At 41.2% G+C, this 22,345-nt stretch overlaps 1 protein-coding gene across 2 annotated transcripts in view; it reads left to right on the top strand.

Annotated features, from left to right (window-relative positions):
• The window catches only part of unc5db (unc-5 netrin receptor Db), a 144,382-nt gene extending 126,424 nt beyond the window's left edge, over positions 1-17,958 (top strand). For both annotated transcript variants that reach the window (XM_065962947.1, XM_020648854.2), the window contains 5 exons: positions 2,019-2,246; positions 6,913-7,062; positions 8,784-8,948; positions 11,809-11,990; positions 13,615-17,958. In XM_065962947.1, coding sequence (XP_065819019.1) covers positions 2,019-2,246; positions 6,913-7,062; positions 8,784-8,948; positions 11,809-11,990; positions 13,615-13,876 — 987 coding nt within the window. In that variant the 3' untranslated portion in view covers positions 13,877-17,958. The remainder of the gene's footprint in view (positions 1-2,018; positions 2,247-6,912; positions 7,063-8,783; positions 8,949-11,808; positions 11,991-13,614) is intronic.
• The last annotated feature ends 4,387 nt before the right edge of the window (positions 17,959-22,345 follow it).

Genomic DNA, 22,345 nt, shown 5'->3' with positions numbered 1-22,345 from the left:
TCATCCCAAAGACTTATTCCGTTCCAAACCTACAAGTGGACGAAGCCAAACATATAAGCCTCTATGGGTCATTAGTATGATCTGGATGAGTGAGAACCTTCACAGACTTATAATATACTGATGAACATATGTTTGATTTTGATTTTTAATAATTGTATTCCTTTTTCCTGTTTTCTTGAGCTGCTGTAATGAAAACATTTCCCCCATGGGGGATCAATAAAGTTTATCTTTATCTTATCTTTATAACAGCACAATATACAACGCACAATGCTGACCAGTATTCAGTCAACTATCACATACATTTCTAAATCCGTTCCAAACTGCTCTCCATCCCTCCAGTCTGGACAGAGTTCAGATAAAATATGCGTATAACATCTTATTCCCTCAAAACTGTTAATATCATAGATTCTGAATGTTGGATGAACAACTAACTTCTAAGTCCTGTTTCGTCTCATCAGCGAAAACAAAGCAAATGTTTCGTTGGAGGTTCTTATTATCAAAGATCTATTTTTAGCTCATCAACGAGATTGGAAACTGGCATAACTACGACAGAAACCATGTTTGAGCAAAATGATTTGCCCTGTATTTTGATTTAATACTTTGACCAATGAACAAAACTGTGAAGAGGGAGGAGGCAGACTTCACCACCTGTACTGCACACTCAGGAACAGTCATGTTGTCCAACATTTTATACAGCACATGAGTGTGATGCACTCTTTCTTTGTTATAGCCAGGTATCTTATGGATTGTGAATGGCCTACCTTTAAATAATGCACATGGAGGAGCTTGATGCAGTTGCAGAGCACCCTCTCTTTCTTTCTTTCTTTTGTTATTATTGAGAAAAAAAGCCATCAGCAGACCAGCTTTTTAGCCACATGGCCTTCGTCAGGACGTTTTCTAGCCTTTTTCTTTCCTTTCTACTTCAACCTCTCCCACACAAGAGTGACTTTACTCGCTTCAGTGACCACTCCATTACTACACGGAGGTAAGCTGGTCCACTGTTGGCTTTTTATCTGCAATTTGTCCCCACTACAGCGCACCATGTTTTACCAAATATCACCCGACACACAGTGAGTCCACCAGCTTCCAGTCAATGGTAAATGGACTTGAGCTTGTAAAGTTCTTTTTTAGTCTTCTGACTACTGAAAGTACATTCACACACTGATGGTAGAGGCTGCTAAAGAGTCCATCAGAAGTAACTCATCCATTCATACACATTCATAATCCACCGCTGAGCAGAGGGAGCAATTTGAGGTTAAGTGTATGTATTAAGTGTAAGTGTATGTTAAGTGTAGGTGTACAAGGACACATTGGACATGTGGCTGCAGGAGCTGGGGATCAAACCCTCAACCTTCCTGTTAGGAGATGACAGACTCTACCACTGAGGCACAGCTCATTGTTTTATGTATTATTATTATTTGATTTCTTCTTCTATGTATATGAAGTCTGTTTAGAGATGATGCTTCTGCAGATTGAACACCAGGTCATACATCCAGAAACTAACACTGTTTTGAAGAGCTCCTCTGCAACATCTTGTTTCTTTTCTTATAGATATTTCATCCCTTTCTGTCAGTTTTCATATCTTATTTATGTAACCTTGCTGTTTACAAGCTTTCAGATTGGGACAAAACATGAATTCTTGTCATTGTAAATGGGCAACATTTCAAGATGTGCCCGTGTTGTGAATGAGAAAGGGAAAGACACCTGAGGGAATATAAATGCAGAAATGCAAGGATTCATGTTGCTGAGATTTTACTCTAATGTCAAAGTGTGCAGCCATTTGAAGGGCAATGCAACAGCATTACCGCATTAATCGCTATTAATTAAAGGTACAATATGTAGAATTTTATGACAATGTTTACATTCAAATATCTAAATTCATGGGCAAAGGTAGGCAAACATAAACAATGTCATTGAATGTCGTAGGAATCACCAACAGCAGCTTTAAGTATCTGACTGTAAGAATTCACTACCCGTTATTTTCTCATTAATGACGGTCTCCTTCCTTTTTTTTACAGGATGTGATGTCAGTCGAGGAGGAGTCCACTTCCTGTTACTGCCAGATGGACTCCAAGAGTTGTCATCTGCTTTTGGAGCAGCCGGGCTCATACGCCCTGGTGGGCGAGCCCCTGACGCAGGCTGCCGTCAAGAGGCTGAAGGTGGCTGTGTTTGGGAGTATGGAGATGGGCTCCTACATCTACAGCCTGCGAGTGTACTGTGTGGACGACACGCCACACGCCTTTCAGGTGGGGGGACGTGAATCACTGTTTTTTTTTCTCTTTTGTTAATCTTGTGAAGGTTGAGTCATGACTGTTACTGTCACATTTATTCATTAAGTAATGATGTTGTTAAAGAACGTGGTTCTAAAAACACTTTAAATCTATCTGCACTTTAAAGAGAGAGTCAGTAACTCTTTCCTAAAATATGAAATATAGACTTATACAAAAGTAACGCTGCTCATTCATCACTGCTGGGCCTCAGTATCTGTGTGGTGGGGAGTGTCTGCAGACTGGTTTGTTTCCCCAAAGCCAATGACAGTGGATTCAATTCAGCGATTTAACGCAATTCAAACAACAGACATGGATGTTCATGAAATTCTGAGCATAGCCGAATTCTGAGTGGATTCATCTGTGTTCATTTCTTTATGCAATATTTTTAGATTATTTGATACTTGATAAACGTTGAGTAGAAAAATACACAGAGATAAATCAGTTGTTTTCACAAGTCCCCTTGAGGGAACTTAATTGAGCTCATTGTTCTCTTTGATGAACACGACTCTACTTTGGTTTTGGTTCATTCTCACGGCTCCTGTCAGTCTCGTCTCCAGGAGGGGGCGCATTTTTTAGCAGTGAATATCCCTAATTTAATTTCACAAAGAAAGAACTAAAAGTATGAGAAGTTCTAATTGATTTGCATGACTTGTTACTATTGGAGTATTTCGTAGCTGTACTTTCACTTCTTTGTTTTCATGTTGTTTGAGAGAGAGGGAGAGAGCAAGAGAAACAAGCGTTTCTTAACTTGAACTCATTCTCCTGTAGATACAGAAGACAAAACAACATATTCAAAGCTCTGAATGCAAACAGCATCACAACCTTGGCAGTCTGTGGCCCCCCTTTCTTTTACAGAAAAGTGAGGGGTTTAAGTTTGACCTCAGCTATTTCTTTGCTGTCAGACTGTACATACTGAAGGTCATTGTGGTCTGAACATCTTTCTTCAGGATGATTTTAGCTTGTGCTGTTTGACGCAGCAGAGACCCTCCGCTGCAGGTAAACCAAGAAGATATAATCCAAATGTATTTTAAAACACATTTAACAACAAAGCATGGACCAAAGTGTTGCACAGTACAACATGACAAACAAGGTAGCTGCAGATGTTGTGAAACTTCAGAGCTGAAGGGAGACTTTTTATCTTCCACTTGTTTGTAAAGGTTAAAGGCTGCAGAAGTGTAATTACTGCAATTAACATGATAACAAGTCATCCTTTTATAATCTCCTTAATGTTGTCATTCTTCAGTGACCCATTGAGTTTTTAAGTATTGAGATCTCATCAGTGAACATCAGGGAAATCAAGCCTGCGGTCTCCCCAGGAGAGACGGGACTAACAGAAGACTTGAGCTGAGCTGAGCCATTGAGTCTGTCTTCTGTATACCTTCCTGTCATGTTGCAGACTTCAGCAGCGGCTTGGAAATGTATTCCGGATTTGGTTAATAAATTCCCAGCCTGCTTTGCAGATGCCAGACTCTCCCGCGTCCCCTGGGCTCCTCTCTGTTAGCACTATGTCTCTGCTGTGTGTTTTTTAGAGCTCTGACACAATCACAGATTGGACTCTTGATCAACAGGAGCTTAATGCAACACCATCGATTAACTCGTTAAGAAAGGTTATGATTCTCAGTTTCTGATATTTTATGCCATGCTGCTATCTCTTTTAAAAGTACACCCTCCAAAAGTAACATTTTCTGAATCGTATTCTTGAAAGATATCATCATGAATTTCAACTTTACTTTGAGTAAAGCTCTTTTCTGTGCCAGCTGCAAATACACATACTAGAATAAGGTTATCAGTAAAGAGTAACCAGGGAATGTCATTATTATAGAATCAAGTTTTATGAATTAGCTTCTGTAAAGTTTTCTTTAAATAATATTGTTGTGTGTTTATGGACATAAGAGCAGTTTAGTCACCTGAGATACTCAAGCAACTATCAGGGATATAATGATAGAATGGAAACTCTTAAATTAAGAAAATTAAGTTTTTGTACTGACTTTGGAACTGTGAGTCTTTACAACTCTTTATTTTCAAGCGGAATAAAAGAGAGGGAGGGATGGAGAGTTTAAAAGTTTAAGGGTAGATCACACACATAACCATTGCATGTCAGGAAGTGATAATCAATCACACTCAGTTAGTGGATGGTCATAACTTTGCAGGTCAAAGCTCTCAAAGTTTTACCACATGTAATGCAAAGACATGTGTTTGATTGATGGGAAATATGTATTCCCATTCGTCTGCTAAGAACGAAAGTAAAAGTAAAAGGGAGGCAGATGTTTGTTTGCTAATTTTGTGTAGGTTTGTCTCTACCCATATCATGTTGTGCTGAAAAGTCAGACATTTAGTGTATAAATTATAAATACATGTGGACAGTGCAACACATGTTGAATACAACCAAGAAAAGGAAAATGTAACTGTTTGTTAAAAGTTCAACTGGAATGGTTGCGATATAAATAAAGTGCTGCTGGAAAGAGTAGTCAAGGTTTAAAGATTATGTGCATTAACTGCATGAGGAACATTTGTCCTCCTCGGCAGTCTGTACGTCCAACCAGAAGGAAGACGAACGAAGTCCTCCTAGAGAGGAAAGCCAGAGCTGGTCACAGATCGACTTTTCTTTTCTCACAATTAGTCTGTTCCAGATATCTGACAGGGAAAGCTGCTGTGTGCAGATTATTTTACTGTCTGTTTTAACGATACTGGACAGGTGATTTTTGTCATGCACTGAAAGGTTACGGTACTGAGATAGAACAAAAGATAAAAAAATAGACTTAATATAAGATCGGTAGAGTAAAACCATCAGCATCTTGTCCACATTAAGAGTATTCAGTCTGTGCAGAAAGTATTCAGCCTGCGCAGGACTTTTTTGCAGATTGTCAGTTGTGTTCTGGTCTTGATTCAGGTTCTTGTCAGTGACTGTGCCCAGGTTCTAACAGCCAACATTCAACAGGTGTGCCAGATGTGCTGCTCTCCTTCTCAGTCCACACAGTGAGTCCAGATTGCCACAGCAACGTTAGAGCACACTGACTGAGAGATATTCACAGCCCTCTTTAATGAAGAGGAATTAAGCTCTGCCTGTAGTTCAAGAATTAGTGTCGCTTGAGGGCTCTTAAAGTCTCTAATCTGCCTGGAAAATCATTAAGGTGGCAACAGCAGCAGCAACCTGAAGCATAACATTGTTTATTCCCTGATCACACAGACTCCAAAAAAGACAAAAAAAAAACTGAACAACTTTGTAATTATTTCTTCCTGAATTACAAACCTTCTGAAGCAGTGAAACATTACCCACCATACATAAATAATAAATAATGTGTCATGCACCATATCAGCATATAGCACAGTCAACATACATGTTTAAAAAAGTTCTCTTAAAGGAGGCATTGTGACAGTTGTAAGCTACCTGCATGCTCAGTGGGAGGTGTCAATATATTAAGTGTTTTCTGACCACTCAGTTAAAGCTTCTTTTCTGTTGTATTTGTATGCCACACAGGACCACTTTTCTTCAAACACATAAAACATGCATACATAATGAAGCATAGACACAAATGCAGGACACTGAGTTACAATCAATCACTGAGGTCCAGCATGAGTCACAGCTCTGTTCCCTGTTTGTCCTTTATCATTGAAATAAGTTAAGGACAGACACAGAACCTAGCCACTCAGACTCAGAGAACAATGATGACGGATGAATACCTTGAACACATTTTATTTGGGAGATTGACGTTTGGCCTCAGACACAGAAATCTAGTTGGCATGTAAATCAACTTTCAGTGCGTCATGGTAACGCTGCATAATGTGATGTGATAGTGGGCATGTGTTGTCGGATTAGTTCAGCTGAAACCTGGCGGCACTTCTTGGCTCTCTGTGTCTTTGCTAACATTTTAGAATATGACTCAGTATGTGGTTTTGAGACAGGGCGGGGAGATTCTAGAGTCTGAGGGGCCCTAGACAGACATGTAGCCGTGGGGCCCTCAAACCAGCGTTCCTCACCATTATGTCTGCCAGTGTCCCGACGCTTGTTTCCTCTCTTATAGACAGATAGTTCCTCTTCATTTTCTTTGTTGACTTTCATTGACAAACTTAATTTTTCACAGCAAGCAGTTGCCTGCCTTACCTGTTGACAGCAACAGTAGTTTGCCCTGATATGTGTCTGTGGCTCAGTGGTTGAGTTGGTCGTCTCTAAACTGTGAGGTTGGTGGTCCGATCCCCAGCTCCTGCACATGTGGAAGTGTCCTCAGGGAACTTGCTAAACCAAATGCTTCTAAGTAGTGCAGCCAGCAGCGTATGAATGTGTATGAATGGATACGTTAATACTGATGGATACTTAACACAGCATCCTCTGCCATCAGAGTGTGAATGTGTTGTGAATGGGTGAATATTATATGTAACGTAAAAGCATCTTTAAGTAGTCAGAAGACCATAAGAGCGATGTAAATTGAAGTCCATGTTCCTATTCAATGGAAGTGAACTTCAAAGGAAAGAAAAGCATTTGTGATTTATCTGCATTTTGTTCACAGTCCTCTCACTATAACCTCTCTTTTCCCTGACCTTCTTTTTGGTTTCCTCACTATTATTTTCCACGCTCTTGTGCGTCTGACCTTCATTTTTTATTTCAATTTACTCCTGTCTTTCATTGTATCTCCCTTTTCTTCAGGGAGTGGTGGTGGCAGAGAAGACCAGAGGGGGCCAGCTCCTCGAGGAGCCAAAGATGTTGCCTTTCAAAGCGAACACCTTCAGCCTCCAGGTTTCCATTCAGGATGTTCCCCAGTTCCTGTGGAGCATAAAACCCTTTACCACATGTCAGGTAAGCATGGTAGTAATTTACCATATACTCAACAACAACAGGAGTTGGGTTTCAAAGTGCTATTTAGCTACATACTGCTTTACGCCTCAAGAAACTTAAGACTGTGGTGATTCTGATTGAACCTTTCAGGGTTCACTTTCAACAGAAAAGGGAGATAAACTTGATGTGTATTTGCATTATTAACTGGAAGGTTGGGAGTTGGATCCCCAGCTTTAGTCAAATGTTGAAGTATCTTTGGGAAAGACGCTGAACCCCAGGTTGCTAGTCCTTTTTTGCAGCCGTGACTTAACGTAGCAGACTCTGCGGTCAGTGTGTGAATGTTGTGTGAACAGGTGAGTGTGACATGTAGTGTAAAAGTGCTTTAAGTGGTCAATAGATTACAAAAGTGCTATACAAGTCCAAGTCCATTAACCATGTTTATATATTTATAACAGTAATGGGGTTAGGTCCATAACATCCAAGTGGGGATGCCCTAAAACCAACAAATCCAGAGCATTCAGGAGCAGAATCTAAAGTTAGAAGGAGGACATACTGGCTGCTACATTGTTGTCAGAGAAGCCAGCAGAAGCATGTTTCCTTAATGATCATATAGTAAGATCACTTTATCATTTCATTCAGTCCATATTTACATATTTCTAATTTTAGCAAGTATAAACGCCACACTTAACTGCTATACATTTGATATCCAATTAACAAGGGTGAATGTCAAAGCAAGGTGTAGCATTGAGTTAATTCGTACAAGCAGAACATTTTGTGTTTGGTGTCTATGCTCTGCCTTCATCACTCCTCACATATAACCATGCAGAAATGGGAGAAATGATGATTTAATATCTTAACCATCCCCCCCAAAAAATACACAAATAAAGAGCCTGACACTACAGTCATTATGCGTGAGTCTAGGCGTGCCTCGCCCTTCAGGACATTCCCCAAAAGCCCAGCATCTAAATAAGGTAATATAGGCCTACGAGTGAAACCTCTACCTGGGCATGCCTCACCTTCAGGCCATTCTGAAAGCAATCGTGCAGCACTGGTGCAGGTCAGAGCTGGCAATGAGAGAGCAGAGGGAGAGACTGGAAATCGGTCATCTTAAATAGACGGCTAATTAAAAGGAGGTGTTGTCAGGTGGTTGTGGATAATGAGTCATGCCATGTGTGAAATCAGTGGAGCTCGGGTTGTGTGCCTGAACTAGCTCGCAGAGGTCTTCTCATTTGTGTCATTGTTTGGAGAGAGAGACATGAGACATGAGACACAGAGTCATGAGGTTCATCATAACTAGTAGAAGGTTGTGTCTAAACCATCCAAAATGTGGTCTCAGAAATGATGTTATGATCAATGAAAAGCATTTTTTTCTTAATGCAGTGTTTCTTACAGTGTAGTCTTGAGCCCAATTGTTAGTTGCTGCTGTTAATCCTCAAACAGAGACAAAAAAGTATGGTAATAAAGATTAGTAAGATAATGAGGTCATCCAAAGGTTCTTAGTTTGGGCTGATGAAATTATTTGAAATGTCTAGCAGAGGTCAGGATGTTTCCTGGAAATGTATTATACATGAAAGAAAGTCTTCCCCCTCTTCCCCATATTTCTACCCACTTAGCTTACAGAACATGGTCTGCTAGCTTCTTTAGCTGTGAGACAATCAGGCTAACCATGATAACATGCAGAGAGTATGTGAACATTACTGTGCTAAGTTTCTGAACTTCCCCTTGTTCTTCTGCCTCCTCAGGAGTTCTCCTTCCCCCAAGTGTGGCGCAGCAACCAGCAGCCCCTGCACTGTGCCTTCTCTCTGGAGAGATACAGCCCTGCCACAGCCCAGCTCTCCTGCAAAATCAGCGTGCGCCAGGTCAAAGGCCAAGAGCAGATTCTGCAGGTCTACACGGCTGTGGCTGAGGTGAGGCTTTTTTTTCTTTTTTGCTGCAGAGGAGGGTTTGGGTGGGGGTGGAGAATGTTTCACGTTGGTGCTCAACCTTTGTGTATCCTTCCTGGAGGGTGTCTACTGACAGAAGCTCTCCTGAGCTAGCACTGTGTGTTAATAGACTGAGAGCACTCTTATTTTCTTTGTGTTTGACACTGACAGCAGAGATTCAGCTCTTCACCTCTTTTTTCTGTACATATTTTGAACCTTTATCAGCCAAGGAGTAAATGTGTTCCAGCAAATAGCCTGCATCGCATTCACATTACATAACATCTGGGAGCTGCCCAGTTTAACGACAGTCTTCTGTCAGCCACTGAACAACTCCTCTAGGAATAAGAAATCCTCACTCAGTAGCACCTTGACAGTTCTTGATAAAGCAGAGGAGAGTGCCACTTGTCGATTTCACCCAACTGCTTTTTCACAACCATCTACAAATGTGTTTGTTCTACCTCAAAGCCACCAACATTATTTGGTATTACAGTCAGGTGAAATCATAATGTCCATACCTTTAAGGGTTTCTGTTTTCCCTACCTTTATATAAATATATATATTTAGATAAGAAGAATCAATAAAATAAATAGAGCCATATCTCTTTCATTAAAAGTAGCAATATGGCTCTTTTGGAGTGGATGGACAGAGGGATTGATGGACAGAGGGATTGATGGATGGATGGATAGACAGATGGAAGGGTGGATGGACGGACGGACGGACAGATGGATGGAGGGATGGAAGGGCAGATGGATGGATTCAAAGAGGGTTGGATGGATGGATGGATGGATAGACAGATGGAAGGGTGGATGGCTGGATGGATGGACGAAGGGATTGATGGATAGACAGATGGAAGGATGGATGGATGGATGGAAAGACAGATGGAAGGGCAGATGGATGGATGGAGGGATGGATGGAAAGAGGGTTGGATGGATGGATGGATAGACAGATAGATAGACAGATGGATGGACGAAGGGATGGATGGAAAGACAGATGGAAGGATGGATGGATGAAGGGATGGATGGATAGATAGATGGAAGGATGGATGGACGAAGGGATGGATGGATGGAGAGACAGATGGAAGGGCGGATGGATGGATTGATGGATGGAGGGATGGATGGATGGAAAGAGGGTTGGATGGATGGATGGATAGACAGATGAAGGATGGATGGACGAAGGGATGGATGGATAGACCGATGGAAGGACTGAGGGATGGATGGATGGACAGAGGGATGGATGGACGAAGGGATGGATGGATAGACCGATGGAAGGACTGAGGGATGGATGGATGGATGGATGGACAGAGGGATGGATGGACGGACAGACAGACAGAGTGATGGATGGATGGATGGCACTGTTTTGTAGTGCCTTTTGCAAACAGATTGGATAAGTCAGCAGGTGTGCCATAGGTTCTCTGTAGTAGTCCCACAGGAGACTTGGGCAGCCCATTGCGTTCACTAGTACGTCACTGAGCTGTGAAGTGGGAGAGCTGGTGTTCTCTCAACCAGAGAGTCAGGGTTCAATCCCTAGCTCCTTGGCCAAGACACTTAAATTGCTCCTTTGACTTTGGCAGCAGTGTGTGAATGGGATTAGTTAATACTAATGGACTCTTTACACAGCAGCCTCTACCATCAGTGTGTGAATGTGTAGGTGTGACCTGTGGTGTAAAAGTGCTTTGAGTAGTCAGAAGACTAGAAAATGGCCATACAAGCTCAAGTCCATTTACACTGTCTCTCACTTTGTCTATCTTAGCCCAGGCTCATGCCGTATAGCATGAAGGCCCACGCCTACCATGGCCTTTCTACCTTCTTAGAACTGCTTCCTGGTGTAGATGCAGAAAGAAATGTTTCATCCTCTCAGTCGAGGGTATGATATTATCTCAATCACTTACACCAGACACACATTTAACCTAAAACAAGTGCAGACAGATGAGAAACTCTAGTGTGCCACTTTGTTGAATAAAAAGTATTGAATTCATGGTCTATTGCACAACGCTTAGCTCAGCAAATAGCCAGCATGTCTTGGAGGATGTCTTGTCTCTTCAATCCAACCTCATTCTTGCATCTCAAGTAGCTTGTTGGACTGTGTAAAATGACCATTGAGAGGTAAGTCTTGGCTGTGATATCAACTGGCCCAAGCCTTCATAAATTGGCTATTAACCCTAGAGGCTTAACCGTTATTACACAACAGCTGATGTGTTCTGAGATTGCTTGAGAGAGTGGAGTGGGGGATGCTGTGCACGAGAGAAAGAGAGAGGGAAAGGAGTGAGAGGTGATACCAATCACCCAGGTCACATGTCCCTGCCACTGACTGAGGGGTTGTTTAGCCCAGTGGCTGTGGGAACAGAAGGACCGCAAGACTGTTCAGTCCTGAAGTGTAGTGAGATGACCCATCCACTGCAGCTGCTTCTCTGCTCCAACAGGAGGGCACATCCTTGTGGCGCTATGTGGTACTACAACAATATTCTGACTGTTACATCTGACACCATGTACATTTCCACAACTTGGTAAAGGGAGAACATACAGAAGATATGTTTCCAAGTTCTGCCTTTTTAATATTATTTTTTTTCCACCTTGTATTGACAGCTCAGTGACATGTCAGTATGTTGTTGATTTAAGGGCAGTCTAGTTTTACTGTTAAATCCACAATAAATAACAGATATTAACACAAATATACAAGCTGGAAGCTGATTCACTTCCTTATTTCTCTGTACTGCTAATGTTGTAAAATGTTAATCATACCTGGCTGAATTATACTTCAGATTCTCTGGGCTGTTTAAAACAATTAACAGGGTCTTTTTTTCAAATCCTATCGGACCCTGAACTGATTTTCCGTTCCCTTCATGCAGACTGAAAAGGAGTCAGTTCCTTTTCTTCTTCAGCAGAAAGACTGCACCGTCACGTCCGAGACTGGGCCCACGGCCTTCAAAATCCCTCTGTCCATCCGCCAGAAGATTTGTGCCACCTTCGATACTGCCAAAGCCAAGGGCAAGGACTGGCAACTCTTAGCCCAGAAACTCAACTTAAACCGGTGAGTGTCGGATGTGTGTTCACTGGGAGACGACATGGTGTGTGCACCTTTTTCCCTTTAAAAGCCTGACCAGAAACACACACTGACATGAGTGTTGTTACCTTTATGCATGTGTCTTTATGTGCAGCATATTTTCTCTCACCAGCAGCAGACAGGGTCAATAAGAAAGACTGAAATAGGAATAGCTGTATATCAAAAGCTGATACAACTTTAAATTCTGCAATTATTAAAATGCTTTTATGATGTGGAAATATTCTTGTATTTTGTCATTCCAGATGTATCTCTGCTTGGTCTTTGCTTGTGGCAGCGACTGTAGAATCTCACCTTAAGTGCAGTATTCCTGACATGCTGGTATCTTAGAGTCCTTTGGGATTCCTAAATTACCCAGATAAGCTTTCCTCCCCAAGTGGCTTGCCTTTGATTAGAGCCTGATGTGACCAATGGCTGAAAGCTTTTATGTTGCTTGATGTTTCTTCCCTGGTGATGCACAGAGTGCGGTAGTGAAACACTGCCACCCTTTGGATGTAAGGCCACATGACATGTAGAGGCCTTCCTTGGCATGGCAACAAGCTCTCTTGTTTTTAATCTTGGCAACCGCCAGAAAGAAATCCAAACCAGACTACATTTGCCAATAATTACTCTTCTTAATTCTGCTGTGATTTGAAATGATTCTCTTTTTTATCTAATATAGCCTAAAACAAGGCTTCCCAAATTGTTCTGCCTGAACCCCCAAAATAAGGTACCAGAGACTGGGGACCCACACTGTCCATGAAGGTGGTTAAAACATTTACAGTCGCACACAGCCGGGCACGCTAATAGGCTAATATTATTTTAGTAATGTATTGTAAAAAATGCCAGAAGCAGAAAGAAAAATTAATCTTTATCTACTTTTTTGGAAATATGTTCACAATAATGGGTAAAATATAACATTAACACACAATAAGTCATTTGTCATATATATATATGTTTTTGGAAGGAATCATACAACCCCCCCTCTCAGTGTCTTGCGACCCCCCCCCCCCCCCTTCACTTTGGGAATCTCTGGCCTAGAAGATTAAATGTTTAGTTTCACCTTTATATAGAACCTGAAGCTTTAGCTTTCTGCACAAAAATGTGTTGTGCTCAAATCATTCTTGTAATAGTTAATGAAGGTGTCTTTATTATAGGTTTAGGCTTATTGTTTGTAGAGTTGTATGTCCAGACTTTTTCGACTGGGAGGGCCTAACTAGAGCACTGACTTATGCAGGGGTGGCCTGAAGTTTGTGTGCACACAGATGCAAATATATTACATTTATTTATCCTTTCTGTCTCCACTAAGCCCATCTGCTTTAAAGTACCACAAGAGAATGGCAACATATAAATGTTCATAGCTAAATTATTTGAGGACACAAAATTAAGATGTATATTGAAAGTCTAAATTTTAATCAAAAATACATTTATTTACAAGTTTCTGTTCTAAATAATGGCTAGTTCCATGGCAAGTTAGACAGTGCACAGGAGTTTTCTCATTCCTTTCCTAAGCACCTGTCTTAGGAAATGAAAATGCAAATGATTTCTTTACTTACAGTAAGTACAGCAAATGAAAATGTGAAAAATGCATTTCTCTGTCTGTGCTTTTCTGCAGAAACTTGGGTTATTTTGCAAAGCAGCAGAGTCCGTCAGCGGTCATACTGAGCCTGTGGGAGGCTCGCAACCAGGACACTGCTGACCTCGACTCTCTAGCCAGCGCCCTGGAGGAGATTGGTAAAATCCACTCCAAAAGCTCCCCCAAGGACCACGATGAGTCGGACTCTGACTTCAGTCACATAGAGGAAAGCAGTCTGTGTAGGACAGACAGGCAGACAAATCACAATGCAGAGGACTCTCTCCCTGAATATGTAGGCTGAGAGAGAAAAAAGAGCCAGCCAGAGAATGCTGACAAACTAATGCATATATATCTGTGTTAATACACAGAGCATTATGAACAACACACTGTGTCGTCACAGCAGGACGGTCATGACGTTATCTGTGAGTAGACAGTGAGCAGTCTCCATGCTTACCAATCAACGTTGGTAAAAGGTGAAGCCGTACCTGCTGTGGATCTACCCCAATCTTTCAGAGTTGGTCTAGAGAGTGACTGTATTGGAGGGTTTTTCTTAAAAAAGTGTTTTAATTAATTTGCTTTTCATTTTAAGTTAAAACTGCTCCCATGTGTATTCACTTCACATTGTTGTCAAAGCTGGGACCGAGGGGGGGTGTGAAGGAAGGGATCAGTTCTGGTATTATCGTCAATTATTCCCTGAATTTGTGTTGAAGAGACGGGAGGTTCATTTCTTCCCTGAGAGGTTCCTGCTCTCTCCCATACTGGTTCTGGTGGTCCACGTGTCAGCTGAACATATTTGCATGGAGATTCTTGCTATGCAAATATGGTAATATGCATGTGGGGCCATTTAGGAGACACCTGGTGTCATTTATTTCACCTCCACACACACTCAAGAATATTCCTGTATCACTGAATGAAAGAGGACTGAGAGGCTTCTTTATGACATCCAGTTTTTTTTCTAGGAAGCCACTAATCGGTGAAGTCCTAGTTTCCTGAAATTCACCCATTTTAATTGTTCCAAAAAATAAAAAAATGTTCCCTGTAGAAAGTTTGGCCTTTCTAAAAAAACACTACAACGTTACCTTTAGTGTGATCTGTAAACGCAGACAGTCAGACCGTTTCTGTCTCTATCACTACTGTGACAAAGTGTGAATTTCGAGCGGTTGAGGTAAAGTTCATGACGGCTTTTCGCCCACAAAAAGTGATAGAGAGGAAGCTGTCATCATTTCTTGGCACATCGCTGAGTCTTATCACCGAATACCCTCCATTAACATCCATCACGTAGACCTCATATCAGACCCTAACACACCCAACTGCCCCCAAGACAGCCTCCCACTCATTACCAACACACACATGCCAACACGCTCTGACTTTTCATGGCTACAGAGGTCACACACAGACAAGAAATCTGAAATACACTTTTAAAAAGCATCACAACCTCTGCTTAATCACACACAAATAATCATAATGAAGCACGTTCTGGGCATGTGAGGCTTGAAAGTAAAATAGCTAAATATATTAGTTGTACTTCAGTATCTGATAAAAAGTATCTCTTGAATCATCATAACAGAAAAAGTCTCCATGATGAACACAAAGTGGTATCCTCTAAGAACACCAATAAACCTCCCTGTGTCCTCAATCCACTCCACACTCGTAAACTAAACACTTTTCAGTTAGCTTCTTAATCATATACTGGAAACACCCAAATTCGTTGCTACTTCTTGGTCTTGTAGCCAGGCCCGCACGCAGAAATGGCTTGGCCCCCTTAAAGGCCCATTGAATTCAACCCTCCCAGAAAATAATTTAATTGTTTCGACGTATGCGCATTCGATCAGTCGTGTTAGCATTACCTCCCTCTGCCTGGCTCACATCAGACTTTGGAGACGACTGACATGAGTTTGTTGTAACAAGTTCTTGTCAAAGTCAAATGCCCAAGTCAGTTCCCTCCTAACGCTGTGCAGGTCCTGAAATGGCTGCAACATAACTGGCAAAACAGTTAAGTTCACTGGGCCGGCTTACGTCGGTATCATTACAAAAGGAAACTCATATCCTTTTAAGAAGGGGGATACATTTTAAAATTGGTACATTTTTACTGAAGCAACATTAAATAAAATTAGATTCTGTTGCTTTAAGAGGTAACGGCATTTAGATGTTAAAGAGCACATATTATGCCCTTTTTGGGGTTCGTATATTTAATCTATGTACCTACTAAAATATGTTCACAATAAAGTTCTAAAAAAGTGTCTGTTTTCATGTCCTGCCGCTCCATGCACCGGCTCGCTTCTGACTCTCTCTCTAATGCTCTGAAGTGCTCACGTTCAGAGGCCCCACGTGTGCCAAGTCTGATCTGATTGGTCGGCCTGTCGGCTCTGCCGTAATTGGTCAGTTGCTCAGCACGGTTCTCGGAAATGTCCCGCCTCTTTTACCATATTGGGAATGCAGCCACTCTGGCTCTGAGGGCCGGGGAGCATAAACATTAGCACCTTAGCACTACTGTGCTACCACAGGCTACGGCATATCGTGGGCGTGTTACAGAAGTTAACGGGCGTGCAACATGAGCTGCTGGGCTTGCCACAACGAGCCAATGGGCTTAGATCAGTGATCTCACACTGACAATGAGGTCGGACTGACAATTTTTTTTTCGAGGGGGGCTAGAACCGAGCGTTACTTGCGGCTAATGCTGCAGCTAACAGGAGGACGTAGGAGAAGCTGCGTTTCCGCGGACTTTGAATTTTTGCACATAGATGTGCCTAAACATGCACAGGATGGAAAACACACTAAAGAGCATATAAAACCAGAAAAAGCAGAATATGGGACCTTTAAATAAAATGTGCGCATTGTTGCTTAAAATTAGGATGGATCATGTACTTTTTGCTGACCTCCATGGGCCCTCCTGATGTGACTGGGAATTTAGAAAGCTTTCTCCTTTAGGGCAGTCTTGCTTGTACGTTACTATCAAAACAACTAAACAAAAAGAAGGTGGTAAGGTGCTTATTGCTCAAATACAAAATAACAAAAAATAATTAATTATTAATAGCTCCTACATCTGTGCTTCATTTCCTAAATGTCTACCTGATGTTGCTGCTGCCTCCAGCTGGGTCAATCTTTACTTTAATCCAAAACTATTCCTGTAAAGTCTTTGAATCCCAAAATGACTCAAATCTCAATGCTAACACTTTGGATCTCAGAAAGCTTCTCTGACAACAATGCAGCAGCCAGTATGTCCTCCTTCTAACTTTAGATTCTGGTCCTGAATGCTCTGGATTTGTTTGGACCAGAGAATGGAGGCGGTTTTAAGAAACCCCACTGTTCTGTTTTGGACGCCCCTCGGTTTGCCAGATATGAGAGCAGTTATCAGGTCAACAGGTGTTGCAGCGATGGAAGCGGTCAAGAGAAGTGGTTCAGATAGAAGTGATTGTACCCGACCTAAAAGCCTCTGCATGTTTCTAATAAGCTCCACGAACAGAAACGTGCTCAAACTAGGATCAATATTGGAGATGCTTTTGAAAAATGGAGAGAGGTTAGAACACAGAAAGGTTTACAGACCCATGCAGAGCTGGATAAACACTGAAGCTTCAGAGTCCACCACATGGTGACCTGAGTGAGCATCGACTCTAAAGAGGAAGGGGGGGGACAGCTCTCTCTAAGTTTAAACTTTGGATGGCAGTACTCATTTTCAAGGTATCAGAGTTACATATATTCATTTAATTTACACAATAAACTTCAACAGATTGGCTGAATCCAATTCTGCATGTGTTTTTAAACCTCTTTTTAATTGATGAAGCTTTTATTTTGAAAGATTTCTGTGTCCTCGATGGTTTATCAAGGTTAAAGGGTGATTTTGAATTTAAGCTGGAAGGTGAAAGAAGTGAAACATTGATAACATTGGAACCCTAATTGTGACCTGTCCAGTGAATAAAGAGCCTCAAATACAGAAATGTGTGCTTTTTTTTTTTAATGCTAAGTAATGGCTTTTGTTGCATCAAGAATCATGAGTATCCTGTCTGTGCGCTACGCCCAATGAAAGTCAACAGTCTGGGCATGCTTCAATCTGGATGTGTCTGACCCACTCTGCATCACATCACTATTCTTGTGCCTTGTTTATCTGCTGTAAATGGTGAATGTTGTAAAGAAAGGATGGAGAATTAAAAAAAAAAACATCAACTCAAACATATACATTTAAAGGTATTAGTTGAAAAGTATTAAAGACTATAATACTGAAAAGGCTGCAGAGCTTTTCTAGTGCTGAACATCTATGTTTGGTTATGCCAGGGCAGCTGTGTGGTAAACTGTATCTATAATTATGGACATTTGGATGTTTTCTGTACAGTAGAATTTGCAAATGTATATGCAGCCTTTTTGAAATAAATGTACAGTTGAAAGATCTCACCTTTGTCATTTTGTAACATCCATTGACACGCACTCATTTTCAATCAGCCGGCTCATAAATAAACCAGCACTGCAGACACGTGTGTGAGTCGGTAATGATTTATCTGAGGAAAATAAGAGCCGACAAGTGGATCGATGATAAAAACAAAGTCTTGTCAATATAAATGTAAGTAATCCAGCAGATGTTCATTTGGGACCTGCACTGTGGTGGTGGTGCGGTGGTTAGCACTGGGGAGGTTCCTGGTTTGAATCCCTGCGGAGCGTCTCTGTGTGGAGTTTGCATGATTGTCTCCGTGTACTCCAGCTTCCTCCCACAGTCCAGAGACATGCTCGTTAGGTTCATTGATGGCTCTAAACTTCCCGTAGGTGTGAATGTGAGTGTGGCTGGTTGTCTGGCTCTATATATCAGCCCTGTGATTGGCTGGTGATCAGACACGCCTCCTCTGCCAGCAGTAGCCTGTCTTCAACATATTTCAATGTACAATATATTTTAATGATCAATAAATACAAACTCAGATGACACTATTTGAATTACATACAACCCCACATGGGGTCAGGAGCCCAAGGTTGTGAAAGCCTGATTTAGGTTTATTACATAATTGTATATATTTTTTACACTAAAGCAGTTTTCACATATAAACTCCTGATAATATCTTTTAGGAGGACCGTTCCGGAGATTCTCCTGACCTGCCTGTTCACATATGAACCTCACAGAGGGAGACTATCTCTGTCAGACAGGAGGTGGGGCAGGGGGTCTCCAGAGGTAAAATGTGGATGAAGCAACAGAGTCCTCTATAGATAGAAAGTTAGATACTTTATTAATCCCGAGGGAAATTCAAAGCATCCAGTAGCAGTTTACAAAAGACATGCATGACATGAAACATTTGTTACAAATAAACAACCGCTGTCCCCCCTCCCATACATATATATAAACCAGAGACAAAGATTTAAGTAAGCCCCTACATGAAATAAAATTAAACCTGTGCAATTAAAAATAGACTAATACAAAGAAAAATTTACATAACCCCATTCAGGAATACAAATACAGATATATATAATGTGTAATTTAAGTGGAACCTATAAACTGTTTAAGGAAAAATTAGACCTGTGCATAAAAATAAGTAAAAGTGTAGACCTTCTGAAGTTTAAACAAGTGAAAGTTTAGTCCATGAGTCATAGTTTGCTTTTCCCCTGCCATACCAGTGAGGTGTTGTACAGTCATATGGCCAGGGGGACAAAAGAATGAGACGCTTCAATGAGAATATTTGCCTTTATATCAATGCTACGTGTAGTTCAACAGAGTTGCATTATCAACAAAAGAGTGGAGAACAACATACTGATGATCAGAACACAGAATGCAGCAGGTTAATGACGTGCACAGAGATCGTAGTGGTCGCGTGCAGACACTCTATGCACCTTGCAGCAGTCACAGTTTATAAACGTCACTCCACCTCCTATTGGCTCGATCTGAATTCTCCGGATAATATCCTGCCGTGTTCTCACATCAGCTCACTTGCTGCGGAAAAATACTAAGGGTCTGGCAGGAGAAACTCTGGGTGAAGTCTGAGTGAAACATTTGGCTGTTTGCTTTCACACATACAGCTCCTCCTGGAAGTGTTGTAGTGAATAAGTATCATAAGATTGAACCAGCTTTGTGGAGACCACCTTCTTCTGTTCCTGCTGAAGATTTCTGCCTGTGAAGAAAGAGTTTTTCTTTAAGTCGGTGTTTATGTTGGACTGATTGGGTCTCTAGTACATGTTAAAGTAGCTCTATGACGGTTTGATGCCTCTCACTATAATGCACACTAACAGGGTTCAGCTCTTACTCTGACTGTCTATTTACACAGCTGTTTGAGGCTGCAGATTAGAGCAAGACAGACAAAGCACTAGACTGACTAAAGAGCACCAGAGGATGCACATTTTATCTCAGACCACTCAGTATAACTTACAAAACTGTTCTTTCTCCCGTGTGCTAACCAGCAAACTTTTGTTTAGATGACGCCGTGCTCCCTGGCTTGTATGGGTTCTCTATTAGGTTTGAAAGATCTTTCATAAGAAGGGGAATAACTGAGTTAAAGTGAGCTATAGTCCTTTTATATATCCCCTTGTGCTTAAATCGCCTTAACCCTAAAACAATATAAAGGCACAAGATCATATGAGAGGGTAAGTTGAGGCAAAAATACATTTTACTAATTATAACATCTTGACCTTTAGAGCAACAGACGAGCAGAAGCAATGCTGTCTTTCTTATCTTGGAAAAACTGTCTCAGAGGTTTCAGCCTCCTCCCTGCCTTATCATCGCAGAAACATGAGTTCCTGCACTGTGTTGGTGGTAAGCTGTGCAGTAAGTCCTGCAAATGCAGGAACTGGAACGACAAACTGATTGTAAGAATGACTCGGTTTGAGAGAATTGTAGAGCTGCAAATTTAAGAGCAAGATGTCCACGACCCATTAAAGCATCAGTCTCTAACAGTCATCAGTTCTTTTGCTCACTGCCATCAAATCTCTGACACCATGTCCACTACAGCTCCACGACACGTTAGCTCGGCATCACAACAAAGACAGTACAATTGAGGAATGAGCTTCATCTCAATCCCATCGCGCCTTCTTCTCAAACACAACCCTGACCAACAGCTAAACACACAAACCATCCCAGGATGTTCAGTGGCAGTCTCTCCTTCCTGTAAGGCTGCATATCTGAGTGCTGCAGACAACAGATCATCCGATCATGTTTAACTGTAACACAGGAGAAGGAGGTTTACTACAAAAATAAAACTGTCCTGATGGCTGACTCCAATAGTTTGTTCATGGCATTATCCTGCTGTGTATATGAGCAGGGGGAGAGGAGCCACTTGGTCCGCTTGATTTTTTTGAACAACAGCAGCTGTTCAGTCTGAAAGTACTTTTAATTTATATGACAGTGAAACTGTGTTTAAATTCAGGTTTATTGTGGGCCTTTATTTAGAGATAGGACAGTGGATAGAGTCTGGAAGAGAGAGAGAGAGAGAGAGAGAGAGAGAGAGAGAGAGAGAGTGAGGAATGACATGCAGGAAAGGAGCCACAGGTTCATTGGGTAAGAGCATTTACTACAAAGATACCCTAAAGTAACTTTTTTCAAATGTACAATAGAAAAGTAACCGGGCTCAGAGGAGAACTTTTTGAGAGAGGTTAAACTACTGATGTGAAAAATTGCGTCTTTCAAGGGACCCAGGACGCTTTACATGGTGCAGGGATCAGACAAAGACTAAAACAAACAGATGAGACAGGTAGCATTGGGATGGGAGGCCGATGTAGAGGCCGGGGTAAGGGAGGTTATAGGCTGTGGAGAATGGATGGTGTTTGAGAAGTCTTTGAAATGAGTCCAAAGATGCTTCAGATCAACATTAAGCTAGAACAGTGATCGTCAACTGGTGGCCTTGCTGGCCCCCCAAAGCTTCCCATCCGGCCCATAGGATAGAATTAAAAAATGTGAGAAAGGAAAAATATGTTTGTTTTTAGTCAGGAATGACTGAACATTTGATTTACAGAAATCCACCTGTAAGATAATATTTAACTGGTAGGAGTTAGCTACTCGAGCTACGACTCTTGTACAAAAGCTGCTTGCTGCACTGAATGTGCACTTAATATTATTATAGGCAGGCATTATTCTAAAGTCCCAAAGGCTGGCCCTTGCACAAATGTAGTTGAAGTAGTGAAGGCTACTCAAAATCTCAAATACTCAAATGTAAAGCCCCTCTTCTTAAAATGATGTGACACTTGTTTTGGTTATATGACATTTGCTGGTCCAGTAAACCTAACTGTTATGTCTGCAGTGTTGTTGTACTCAAAATCTGTCTTGGTCTCAAGACTGGTGTTGACTCTCGAGAACACCTTTTGAACCGTCTTGACTACAACACTAATAAGTTGAAGATCCCTGACCTAGAAGTGTGTTTTCAGAGCCACTTTACACCCAACTGTGAATCATGGTGGTTGTTTAGTCTTCTACACCTACAGTTTAGAGGCCTAGGGGTAGCTGATAAATGTATGCATCACTATAAATAACTCAACACAAAGATGTTTGTTTAAAACATGTTACAAACACCATTAATCTTCCTTTTATCTTTATTGAGAGAAACGTTGCTTTGACTATGATCTATCCTACATGAATGGTTAATCTTTTTTCATGATGAGTTTGGTCTATATTTCATCTCTCTGTTTTGACACTTAGTTTAATAAAGACCAGCTAATATCATAGACTGTAGGCTGATAAATATGAGGGACAAAAAATGACTAAAGCATAAATAAATAAATAAATGTTGGGAAAATTTGCATACAATAATGTATAAATAAATAAATAATTAAATAAATGCATCAATAAATATATAAATAAATATATTTATATAAA

This window comes from Labrus bergylta, chromosome 2 (genome assembly GCF_963930695.1).
Source record: "Labrus bergylta chromosome 2, fLabBer1.1, whole genome shotgun sequence".
Classification (NCBI taxonomy): Eukaryota; Metazoa; Chordata; class Actinopteri; order Labriformes; family Labridae; genus Labrus; species Labrus bergylta.
This window is presented reverse-complemented; position numbering and strand designations above follow the sequence as displayed.